The following is a 13,440-nucleotide window of genomic DNA, read 5'->3' on the forward strand; positions in this document are numbered from 1 at the left end:
GAAATACAAAAACCTAATTGAGGTGGTGTTCATCTTGGGAGATATTCTCCATCTTGATTACTCTATCATAGCTTTGCCCAGATGATTTCTCTTGTGAAATAAGTTCATTTTTATACCAGAAATTCACTTCATAACTTGGCATGGATCTGGTAAATGGAGTTCAGGTCTGCACATCTCAACAAAATAGTTGCTCAAAATAAGAGAGTTTTGCATTAAAATAAAAATTAACAATAAATACAGAATTCTATTTTTTTAATGCAAACCTTTCTGTACCAAAGGGAATTGGTGGAGATTTCATAATCCAGTAGAAAGCTACAGAGTAAAACATCACAAACTTGTTCCACAAAAGCAAATTTTAAAAAACACTTAGCTAAAAAATGCTTTGGGATGTTCTGAGGTCGTGAAACACATTTTACAAATGCAAGTTGTTCTTCATATCTCTATTATTTAGTTAAAAAACAAACAAAATTTACTTATCTCAACCACCTAATGGCCCAGAAATTGCTGGAGCAACTCAGTTACAGCAAATGACATGAGGTGGATTTTAAACCTTACCCTTTAAACCAAGTTATAGTTGTAACACACCTTGCTCGAAGTGTGAAAAGAGATTGGTACAGTGAGGTTATGCAAGTTTCTTGTGAACACTGAACCCAATGGTCTATTTCCTTCACCGAAGAATTTTAGAAATAAAAAGTAGCAAACTGAACAATGGAGAAAAAGAGTGAATTTGACAAAGAAAAAGGAAATAATGAAACAAAGACAAATAATGAGAAAAAAAAATAATAGATTGAGTGAAAGTGACGAAAAATTGGGGGAAAAAAATACAAAAAAAAATAAAACCTTCACAACTCCTTCAATTGTTCCCTTTATCGCACAAATCTAACAAGTTTTTACACTCATGAGGTGGTCAATGTCAAATTTCCTTTTTTGCAAAACTGATGATGGACAAGCAATGAAAATCTAACATTTATAATGGTGGGAATGGTGAACTCAAACTTGTTTTCCAGCAATTTCTGCATCTTTGGTGACTTTTGTAATCATGCTAAATTTAAAAAAAGAACAAAATTCCAAAATGTAAAAATGACATACCACAGATGGCCCAAAGTAACAAGTCAATGCCCTGAAAAGCTGGACATTTTTTTATAAAAAGTGGTTGAGAGAAAGTGGGTTTGATGAGGAACAAATGTTAGCACTGTTTGAAGGAGGAGATATCTCTCCAGTCAAAAAAATTCCAGTGACTACAGCATGCTGGCTGATAAGTGTCAGGTAACAGAAATTTTACTTCATAATTACCAAAATATTTGAAGAGGACAGAGTAGTAGATGTTGTTTACTTTGACTTTTTCAAGCCTTTGACAAGGTTCCGTGAGATAGACTAGGTTACATGAGATTCAGGGTGAGCTTGTCAATTGGATACAAAATTGGCTGAACAGTAGGAGACAGAGACTAATGGTGCAGAACTGGAGGCCTGTGACCAGTGGTGTTCCACAGGGATCGGTTATGGGTCCTCTTTTGTTTGTCATTTTATATAAATAATTTGGATGAGAATATAGAAGCCATGGTTGGTAAACTTGCAGACAACACCAAAATTGGTGGCATAATAGACATTGAAGAAGGTTTTCTAAGATTACAAAAGAGACCTTGATCAAAGGGTCAATGGGCTGAAAAATGGCAAATGAAGTTCAATTTGGCTAAATGCAAGGTATTGCATTTTGATTCAATAGCAGGGGCAGGACTTACACAATTAAAAGTTGGACCTTGGGTAATATTGAAGAACAGAGGGATCTAGGGGTTCAGGTACATAAATTCTTACTTTCAGGTTTGTGTCACATACAAACATTTAACCGCCCGCAGGTGGTCAAAACGTCGTTTAGCATGCTTATCTTCATTACGCAAAAGGACTGAGTATAGGAGTTGGGAATTCATGTTTACAGGACATTGGTGAAGCCTTGTCTGGAATACTGCATCTAGTTCAGGCCATCCTGTTATAGGAAAGGATATTAAGCTATACGGGGCTCAGAAGACATTTACCAAGATGTTGTTGGGAATGGAGGGCGTGAGTTATAAAGAAAGGCTGGATAGGCGGAGACATTTTTCACTGGAGCACAGGAGGATGGGAGGTGACCTTATAGAAGTTTTAGAAACTGATCATGAAGTTAGCTTTATGGTAGCTATCATTTCTCTAAAATGGGAGTTTTAAGATTGAGGGCTTTTTTAAAAAAAGGTGAGAGGAGAGAGATTTTTAAAAAGACATGTAGGGCAATGTTTTACATAGAGGGTAGTTTGCATGTGGAATGAACTTCCTAAGGAAGTGGTGGATGTGGGTACATTTACAACATTTAAAAAACATTTGGATAAGTACATGAATAGAAAAGGTTTGGTGGGATATGGGCCAGGAGCAGGTAGGTAGGGCTAATTTAGTTTGGAATTCTATTTGGCATGGACCAATTGGACTGAAAGGTCAGTTTCTGTGCCATATGATTCTATAACCTTCATTGCAAAATACGCAATTGCTTTAATAGTGGGCTTCAACATCACTCGGACAAACTGCTTTCTGACAACCCATTAATTTGAGGGTGAGAGTTAAAATGTAGTAAAGAAATAAAAAAGTTTCATTAAATTGACTGCAGACAAGAAATAATCCATGTGACATTTTATGAATTCCTATTTTGGAAACAGAACCAGTCTGACTCATGATTGGAATACAGACAGACTCTAACCTCACACCTTTAATGCATTATCTGAGCTGAGATGTCACTTTTTTTTTAAATAGAAAATCTTAAATTATTTCGGGAATATGATTTCAAAGAAGTTCTGGGATTTGCATTTTAATGAATCAAAACATGCAACTCATTCTAAAAGATGAGACTTAACAGCAATCTAGGTTTGGTCACTATATCATATCAATGGCCTGATACTATGATCTTGTGCTATAAATTCTGTTTCTTATGGCCCTGCCCCACTAGCTACCTAACAAAGGAACAGTGCACCGAAAGCTTGTACTTCCAAATAAACCTGTTGGAAAATAACATGGTGTTGTGTGATTTTTAACTTTGTCAACCCCAGTCCAACACTAGCACCTCCTCATCATACTTACACAATGTTAGAGGATGATGTCGTCGTCAGAAATACAATTCTTCCTTAACTTCCTCTCAGCTGGGGAAGGAACCAAAAAAGCCCAAATACCAGCCAAGATTTCCACTGCTAACCAACACAAAGTGATCTTTCTCTGCAGCGAGAAATATTCCTCAAAGCCTTTAACGTAGGGAAGGCAAACACTACTAAGCAGTTACAAGAGTCAGAGGACAGCACTAAAAGCAGCTCAAAAATTAGATTTGAAGCAACTTTAAAAGCAGAGAAACAGCAGTGTGCTGCAATTTAGTGGGGAAATTCCAGAGACATTAAGGATGAGCAGGCTGAGGAGGGTGAAATCAGGAGACTAAAATGAATAGTGAAAGGGTATTTGCAAATATCCTTCATCTCTAAAAAAAATTGTCAGACTGCTTGCCTAACAATCACAGTTGAACAAGGATGAACTGGGATCCTCAGACCCCATGTGTCATACTTGACCGCTATATGAGCTCTCAACTACAAAAAAAGCACTAAGACCACTTAATTCCACCTCAACTCATCTGGTGTTTTAACCCCTCACCTATGCTTTTGTTACCTCTAAACTGGACTATTCCAACACAGAGTTGCCCCGGACAGGTGCCATACTAGGATTGATTTTTTTTAAAATCCCGTGGCAACCCTCGGCTTGGTGGAAATCTTGTACGATTGGTAATATTACCATCTCCGATCATGCTCCAGTGTACTTGTTGTTTAAGATTAAGGACACTGTCCGAGACACTGGTGAATAGATCCCTTTATCCTTAAGGAGAGCTAGTTTGTGGAGTATTTCTCTAATAAATACAGGGAGTTTCTAGACATTAATTCAGGCACGGTTAGTAGCCCGTCCGTTCTTTGGGAAACTGCTAAATCTTATGCCAAAGAGTTAGTATTTCCTATTCCACCAGTAGGGTAAGCATCAACTTCTGCTCGAAGCACAGTTGAAGGCAACAGAGAAGGGTTACTCTGACAGGCCTTTGTTGGCTAAGCTACAGAGGATCAAAGTGCTTCGGTCTGCATTGAATTCCATACTCACGCAGACAACAAAGAAGAAGGAGATGGCTTTTGCAAAACAAAGCCTAGTTTGTCATCGTGCTCAAACAGCCAAGTACTTAGCGTATCTTGCCAGGAAAATAAAGAGTGCCCCCTCAATCTATTACATCGATCAGGGAAGATGCTGGAAACCTAACCTATGATTCAAAAAGATGAACATGGCATTTCAGAGATTTTACTCTGAATTATACCAGTCTGAAAGTGGAGGATGTTTGGGTTAGGATTGAGTGTTTTTTTCAAGAATCTGGAGTTTCCGGGTTTAACCCCTGAACAAGGAGTCTTTTCTCAATTCCCCTTTACCAGAGTAAGAGGTGCAGGAGACTGTGAAGCAGCTTTAGACTGGAAAGGCGCCTGGTCCTGATGGACTCCCCAGCAAATTTTATAAGGCATTTATAAACATATTATCAGGCCCAATGCTCAACGTGTTTAATGACTCATACAGTCATGATCGCCTCCTGCCATCTCGAAGAGAGACAAATATCTCTCTTATTCTTTTAAAAAAAAAAGGGAAAGCCCCGGACGACTGTGCTTCTAATAGGCCCATTTCACGTTTAAATGTTGATTATAAAATCTTTTCCAAGACTCTTGTATTAAGGCTGGAAACTGTGTTCCCTTCTATTATTAAAGAGGACCAGATGGACTTTATAAAGGGCCACAGATCTTCCAGTAATGTTAGGAGGTTGCTTAATGTAATTCAAGCATGTCATCTTTACAGGGATTGGTGATCTCTCTAGATGTAGAGAAGGCATTTGACCGGGTCGAGTGGCCGTACCTTTTTTTATAGTCTAGAGCAGCTTGGCTTTATAAGATGGGTAAAGGTTCTCCATAGTGACCCTCTTGCTTTGATTCTCACCAATGGGGTGCGATCAAGCAATTTTAGTATTTTTAGGCGCAGCGGACAGGGCTGTCCCCTTTAGCCACATTGGTGATTGAGCCGCCAGCAGAAGCTGAGGGATTCTAATAGATCAGATCCAAAAGTGGGGCCAAATCACATAAGATTTCGTTGTACCATGGATGGTGTCCTCACCTTTTTGTCAATCCAAGCAGTTTTGGTGCCTTGTCTGATACAACGTATCAATTCACTTGGCACCTTTTCAGGTTACAAGAACAATTTTACAAAATCAGAGGCTATACCAATGGGTGGTCTTATGAAAATACTCGGTTTTAAGGACAAATCTCGATTCCCTTTCAAGTGGCCACAAGGGGGTTTTCTTTATTTGGGTATATTCATTACTGCAGTTTTCGATCACCTATTTAAAGCTAATTTTGTTCATTTATTCAACAAAATCAAACAAGACCTTTGAAGACAGGAGGCACTGCCGGTTTCTTGGGTTAGGTCATATAGCCCACATTAAAATGAACATTCCCACCCCCCCCCATCTATTGTACCCTGTGTGAATGCTCCCCTTTATTTTCACTCGGCAAACATTCAGGGGACTGAACGACCGGTTCAGCTCTTTTATCTGGCATCATAAGCAGCCCCTTATTAAGTTGGCTAATTGCAATTGCCTCATGGACTTGGGGGGGCGTGGGGCGGTGTGTGGATCTCCCAGACATTAATAACCATCAACTAAGCTCACTTTTATTTATGAGTGACTGGGCTTGTGGGGATGCTCTTTCAATATGGTGAGATATGGAAACTTCTCATGCAAGATGCCCTCTTTAAAATAGAACATTACAGCGCAGTAGAGGCCCTTTGGCCCTCGATGTTGCGCCAACCAGTCATACCAATCTGAAGCCCATCTAGCCTACACTATTCCATGTACGCCCATATATTTGTCCAATGACGTAAATGCACTTAAAGTCGGCGAATCTATTACCATTGAAGGCAAAGCATTCCATACCCTTACTACTTTCGGAGTAAAGAAACTACCTCTGACATCTGTCCTATATCTATCACCCCTCAATTTAAAGTTATGCCCCCTCGTGCTTGCCGTCAACATACTTGGAAAAAGACTCTCCCTGTCCACCCTACCTAACCCTCTGATTATTTATTAAGTCACCGTTCAACCTTCTTCTCTCCAACGAAAACAGCCTCAAATCCCTCAGCCTTTTCTCGTAAGACCTCCCCTCCATACCAGGCAACATCCTAGTAAATCTCTTCTGCACCCTTTCCAAAGCTTCCACATCCTTCTTATAATGTGGTGACCAGAACTGTACACAATACTCCAATTGCGGCTGCACCAGAGTTTTGTACAGCTGTAGCATAACCTCATGATTCCGGAACTCGATCCCTCTATTAATAAAAGCTAAAACACTGTATGCCTTCTTAACAACCCTGTCAACCTGGGTGGCAACTTTCAAGGATCTGTGTCCCTGGACACAGATCTCTGCTCATCGACACCACCAGGAATCCTACCATTAGCCCAGTACTTTGCATTCTGGTTACTCCGACCAAAGTGAATCACCTCACACTTGTCCGCATTAAACTCCATTTGCCACCTCTCAGCCCAGCTCTGCAGCTTATCTATATCTCTCTGTAACCTACAGCATCCTTCGTCACTATCCACAACTCCACCGACCTTAGTGTCGTCTGTGAATTGACTAACCCACCCTTCTACGCCCTCGTCCAGGTCGTTTATAAAAATGACGAACAGCAGTGGACCCAACACCGACCTGTGTGGTACACCACTAGTAACTGGACTCCAGGATGAACATTTCCCAAAAACCACCACCCTCTGTCTTCTTTCAGCAAGCCAATTACTGATCCAAACTGCTACATCTCCCACAATCCCATTCCTCCACATTTTGTACAATAGCCTACTGTGGAAAACCTTATCGAACGCTTTGCTGAAATCTATATACACCACATCAACTGGTTTACTCTCATCTACCTGTTTGGTCACCTTCTCAAAGAACTCAATAAGATTTGTGAGGCACAACCTATCCTTCACAAAACCGTGCTGACTATCCCTAATCAAAAATTCTTTTCTAGATGATTATAAATCCTATCTCTTATAACCTTTTCCAACACTTTACCAACAACTGAAGGAAGACTCGCTGGTCTATAATTACCAGGGTTGTCTCTACTCCCCTTCTTGAACAGGGGAACCACATTTGCTTTCCTCCAGTCTTCTGGCACTATTCCTGTAGACAATGACGATTTAAAGATCAATGTCAAAGGCTCGACAATCTCCCCCCTGGCTTCCCAGAGGATCCTAGGATAAATCCCACCCGGCCCAGGAGACTTATCTATTTTCACACTTTGCAGGATTTCTAATACCTCTTCCTTGTGAACCTCAATCACACCTAGTATAGTAGCCTGTATCTCAGTATTCTCGACAACATCAAGACAAAGTTCCCTGATTAATCCACAAAAGGTATAATTTGTACCTCTAAAACTCAATATGATCAAACAAAAATGTCAAGGAAGGAAAGAAGAAACTTTGAAGGTCTGGGAGGAGCTACTGCAAGTTCTTAGTTGTTTCAACATCTGGAAGTTTGCTCTCAGAAGAGATGGAATGATAGTTACATACTGATCAGGTTTATGGCATAGCCACTTGAAATTTAGGTGTGTGTAGAAGATGGCTACGCACAGGACCCTTACAGTCAACAAGATACAGTACACAGTTTCAAAAGGTGTGATGCAGCAACTGAGGAGAAGAGTTGATGCTTTGAGCATAAGCTCTTAGTTAGAGCTTATGCTCAAAATATCGACTCTCGGTCCTTAAGTACTGCCTGACTGGCTTTGCTTTTTCAGCGCCACACATTTTGACTCTGATCTCCACCATCAGCAGTCCTCACTTTCTCCAAGATACAGTACAGTAGTCGCTGTGGTTATCCCAAGAAATGGACTAGTACAACAATAGTTTAAGAATTTGGATTCAAAAGGGGGGGATCCAGTTGAAAAAAAGTGAGTGACCATGAAGGCATAAGTTTGTCAGAAAAACACAATGTATTTACTAACGTCCTTTAGGGCAGAAAGGAATTTAGGGTGCTTCACGGCTGCCAAAAAGCAACTGGAGCTCCATGACAATCATTGGTTCTTCGAAATCAAAAAAACTCATGGCTCACTGAGTATTGCATGTATCAAATACAATCAAAGAAATCAATTGAAATTAATGTATTGTGTCAGATTTGAGGGATGGAATAAAATAGATATGACAATTAAATCAACTCATCTTGGACATCTACATCAAGAATTGTTTTAAATAGAAATCAGTATTTGTCCAATAAATCCTAAGCACCCCACATACGGTTTGTCACAATACTACACTTATGTACACAAAACAAAAAATCATTTTCTGAAAAAACATCTTCAAAACTAAACACAACACAAGGAAACAACTGTTGCTGCTGTTATGATCTTGGCTAATGGAAACACTGGTCAAGATACATCCCAGAGTGAAACCTGACTTTACGGTCAGAATTTTAATTTTTGGTGTTAGTTGGTCACTGAACATTTTCATCAAAGATACCAAGTTTAAAAAAAACATAAATACATTACATGAGAACAAAAAACCTGCACAACTTGAAAGGATCTCAACATAAACTTGTTGTGCACCAAGCCAGACCCCTTCCAATATTTCAAGAAACGTAGCCCAGACGCTAACTTTGCTACTTGTTTTAAACAGGTGTAACATGAATATTCCAGGAGGGATGCAGTTGGTCAAACCACTTTGTTTTAAACAAAACAGAATTTATTTACAAGATTACCAAATGAAACACAAAAGAAAACAGAATACTGAATAACTTAACCTATCCAAAAATCCAACAGATCATCCCAACCTAATGCTGTTCCAAACACTTGCAACAATCCCCATAAACACCCCTTGGCACAAAAGGTAAAATTAAACACTGTCTTACAAAAGAGAAAGGAGGATCAACATGGACCAGTGTCTTTGGGTCCAGCAGCTTTAACATTTGCCTGACTGCTTTCAGTGAATAGCCGGACCAGAGAAGAGCTGAGCTGGGAGAACTGGTACTCCCCTTTCATTGTACAAGTTTTTGTTTAATTTGAAAGCCTTTTGCCTGAGGCAGTATTGTTGGCTATAATCTGATTGGCCCTAAAACCTATCCAAGCCCAGACTTTTCAGAACCTGGGTTTTTACTAACTTCCAGAAAAAAAAACCAAGGACAACATAACCTTGTTAAAGGAGCAGTATCATCACAAACCACAAAACAAAAATACAACTTTTTTCAGTCATTATGTTACAACATGGGGACAGTAAGCCAAACCAAATTCACCTCCCTCTCCCTATTTGCACGACAGTAAAAACTAAAACAATCAATGATCCTCAAATTGTTCCAAATGGTTCTTAACCAGACTTTACAAATAACAGATATCAAACACTAAATTTGTACGTAAGCAAAAATTAATAATTATTAATACCGTAACTTTAGCAAAGCAAAACTAAACAAATTAATCTAATTAATGTCCATGATTTAAACTCAATCTTCTTTGAACATATCCCTAATCTCACAGGTAGAAAGACAGCCAGACATCACAATCAAGGGACAAATTAAAATAAAACTAAAAGACGTAACTGGCCAATTTACTCAGTTTCTTATGCATGCTATTGAAATAAGAGCAGGAATAGGTAATCTGGCCTCTCTAGTTTGCTCTGCCATTCAAGATGATCATGACTGTTTTTTTTCCCCCACTGGGCAGGGAATTGCACAGATTCACAAGCCTTTTGAAGTTGTTCCTCCTCGACTCAGTCCTAAAATCTGGTCCCCCTTGTTTAGAGGCTATGCCCCCTTGTTCTAGTTTCACCTGCCAGTGGAAACAAACAATCTCGCTTCTTCTATCATATCTATTCCCTTCATATGCACCTCCCCATTCTTCACAAATTCCAATTATTTTTGTCCCAGTCTATTCAATCTCTTTAGTATCACAGACACATGGGATATTTTGATTTATTTCAGAAGACACTGTTCAATGCAAGTAGCTTTCAGTAGACTCAGAAATATTCACTTATTTCTTATAACTGGGACTGTATTCTCCAAACTTTCAGTAAGACAATGGAAAGATAACTGGATACAAACTCCTTCTCATAGCTTTCATAGCCACAGTCTAAAAACCCTAGTCCAAACCAAGTTCAAACTTTGGTTTTTCTTTTTTCCCCCCAGCATTCTCTTTTTTGGACCGGTTTGTATGAACTCTGTGATGGACCTTTTTAATATCCAAACATTTCTCAGCCTGTGAACACTGTATAATGCACCTCTAGAGCTGAAACATGTAGAGAGTGTTCTCAAAACAATAATCATCCTGCAAATAAACATACCAGTTGGTTTGTTCCATCCTTTTTATTAAAAAAAAGCTGCCGCTCACAGTCCAAAGACCAGCTTCAATTCACAGCTGACATTTCCAATCAAAATGAGAAAAAAAAAAATAATGAAGGCCACAACACATTTCAGATACTCAATCCCAGAGAAATATCACTCCTAGTTTAACTCTAATTCCTTATGAACTACTTCGTTCAAGTTTTCCTCCTTGAACTGCAGAAAGAGTGTTATGGCTCCTTTCAAGTTTGGATGGCCTGAACCTCCTTTCAATTCTGAGGACCTGGATTACCTTTCAGCTCTGACAGCCAAGAAACATCTGTAAATTATCACAAACTGGAGACACTATAAGCTGAAAACTATCCTGCTGCTAGAATGAAACGGTTCACAGCTCCTTTTTAGTTTCTATATTTCTGAAACCATTTGTGCTATTAAAACCTATGACTGACAGAAGTGAATTTAAATGTGCAAAGTATTTAATTCTCCATAAAACAGACACAAGACTTTTCAATTATTTCAGAATCATTCACTTTTGGTCTCCATAGCACTGATTTTACAGATCCCTTTCTATGCAGGAAGGAAACAGCAACAGCATGCCCAGGGAGTACCAGAAGCATTTTGATAGTTACATGTTACACCAATGCAAGTCCAAAACTGGCAGCATAAGTGGAATAAGTTGGAAAAGAAGAGGAGTTGCAGGTCTCTGAAATCAGAACTTTATTTTTGCTGCTAATGGAAATTGGACACTTGGGAGAACCAATGGAGGACAGATGCGTATAATAAAATAGTAGCACGCCCTCCATCCATTTTAGGACCATATTTATTACCTTTTTGTCAGGGCACTCCTTTGCTTGAGCAACCAGAAACAACATGCCAGAAAAAGGCAAAAGATCAGGAATATAACTTTCCAATTTATTAGCATGATATTGCCTCCACTGCAGTTGCATAAATGTAGGTTACAGTGTGCCTCAACAGAATACACCCAGGAATTCTAGGATAATGTGAAAAAGTGGCATAACTCCAGTGATTCTGGTCTCCATTCTTCCTAGTCCACAGAATACTCAGTACTAAATATAAAACCCAAGATGACCAACAGATTAAGCTAGTGCCAAAAGTTACATATAAAAAGTACATACAGTGAACCATCTAATAAAATTATCAGAACTACAAATTAATTCCATTCACTCTTCACATTACCTCTTCAGGAAGTGTGACAAGCATGTTAAGATCTTTTTTCCATGCCACTGTTGACAGAAAATAATCACTGCAGGCTGCAAGCACTGAACGATGGGCACGAAAGGTCTTGTTTTCTACAACCACAGTCACATCACAAAAGAGATCTTGTTTCCTTTGATCATTGAGACTCAGGAGAACACTGGTACTGTGTACAGAAGACTCGTAGGAATAAACCAAAGTGTCGCTCTTTTCGTTTACCGACATTCTGTCTCATACCTGGTAAAATAAATACAAATCAATCATGTGATGGGTTATTTGAGAAAAATTTAAATTGTAGAATTCATGTGATTAGATTTACTCACTCAATCAAGAAAGAATTCAAATATCTCCAACTTTAAATTTGATAACCGCCTGCTGTACAGCTTTCAAAAGATAGGAACTGGGTATTATTTCTAGTTGTTAAGGCCAATAATACAAAGCTAAATCACAAGTTTTCTTAACAGTTTTAATGTCCCTGGCTATATTTCTAGCCTTGACTAAGCTACAAGCACTTAGGACAAGTTTGCTATTCATCTTGCATTAATATGATTCACAAGATCATGTACACTTGTGTTAAAAATTGTAAAACCAACTTGGTAACCAATTACTACAACATGCATTTTGCAAAATCACAGAACAAAGTAAATTATTAGTCATTTCAAACACAGTAGCCAACAACTGAACTCTTGCAAAAACCATTAACTTATTCAAGTCTATCAATATATACTGAGGAGTTTGTACTGAGCACAAGCAACAAATAGAACATAAAATAGGCCCAAAAAACTGCATCCACTCTAACGTTTTTGGCAAAAAATAAAATTTTACTTTCGAGAAATCCTTGCCATATTTAAGACTGGATGCTAGATACAGTTTGATTAATACAAATGAAAAATAAAATGTTATTTTAAAATCAATGTCAATCCATTATCTGTTCCCAAACAGTTTTTAAATGGGTGAAATTGATTAGCTGCCTTGGTTGGTAGCACAATCACCCAGATCGGAAGGGTAAAATTCCAGTCCCGCTCCATGACAAGAAGCACTTGAGCAGAAGGATCAAAACTCAGTCAATTAAGTGTCATTTCAGTTTAGCATTGAGGTAGTACTGGACTGTCAAAGGTGACAACTTTCAGCTGAGGAGTTAAACCAAAGTCTCCTAGACACTGTCAAGGTGAATGTCAAAGATACCATGGCACTATTTCAAAGATGAGCCTGGGAAACATCCTCAGTATCCTGCCAAAATATATCCAACGAACAACAGAACAAAAATAGTTTATATGATCATTATCATATTGCTGCTTGTTATAAATATTTGTACCTAAATTGGAATGTAGGAAAAGCCCAACCAATGACTACACTTCAAAAGTACCCCTTAGGTCTATTGGAAAGATGTTGTGAAACTTGAAAGGGTTCAGAAAAGATTACAAGGCTGTTGACAGGTTTGGAGGATTTGAGCAATTCGGAGAGACTGAACAGGCTGGGGCTGTTTTCCCTGAAGCGTCAGAGGAGGAGGGGGTTCCTTATAGAGGTTTACAAAATCACGAGGGGCAAGGATAGGATAAATAGACAAAGTCTTTTCCCTGGCGTGGGGGAGTCCAGAACTAGAGGGAGTGGGTTTAGGGTGAGAGGGGAAAGATATAAAAAAGACCTAAGGGCAACATTTTCATGCAGAGGGTGGTACGTGTATGGAATGAGCTGCCAGAGGAAGTGGTGGAGGCTGGTACAATTGCAACATTTAAAAAGGCAGTTGGATGGGTATATGAATAGAAAGGATTTAGAGGGATATTGGGCCAGGTTGGGTTGGGATATCTGGTCGGCATGGACAGGTTGGACCAAAGGGTCT

The 13,440-nt window shown here is 39.0% G+C and overlaps 1 protein-coding gene across 5 annotated transcripts in view; it reads right to left on the bottom strand.

The window, feature by feature from the left end:
• The window catches only part of LOC122555052 (transcription regulator protein BACH1-like), an 80,130-nt gene that overhangs the window by 24,432 nt on the left and 42,258 nt on the right, over window positions 1-13,440 (bottom strand). For all 5 annotated transcript variants that reach the window (XM_087992913.1, XM_043700694.2, XM_087992910.1 and 2 more), the window contains one exon: window positions 11,583-11,837. In XM_087992913.1, coding sequence (XP_087849039.1) covers window positions 11,583-11,825 — 243 coding nt within the window. In that variant the 5' untranslated portion in view covers window positions 11,826-11,837. The remainder of the gene's footprint in view (window positions 1-11,582; window positions 11,838-13,440) is intronic.

This window comes from Chiloscyllium plagiosum, unplaced genomic scaffold (genome assembly GCF_037043375.1).
Source record: "Chiloscyllium plagiosum isolate Xiang-an unplaced genomic scaffold, Cpla_swu_hap1 HiC_scaffold_12, whole genome shotgun sequence".
Taxonomy (NCBI): domain Eukaryota; kingdom Metazoa; phylum Chordata; class Chondrichthyes; order Orectolobiformes; family Hemiscylliidae; genus Chiloscyllium; species Chiloscyllium plagiosum.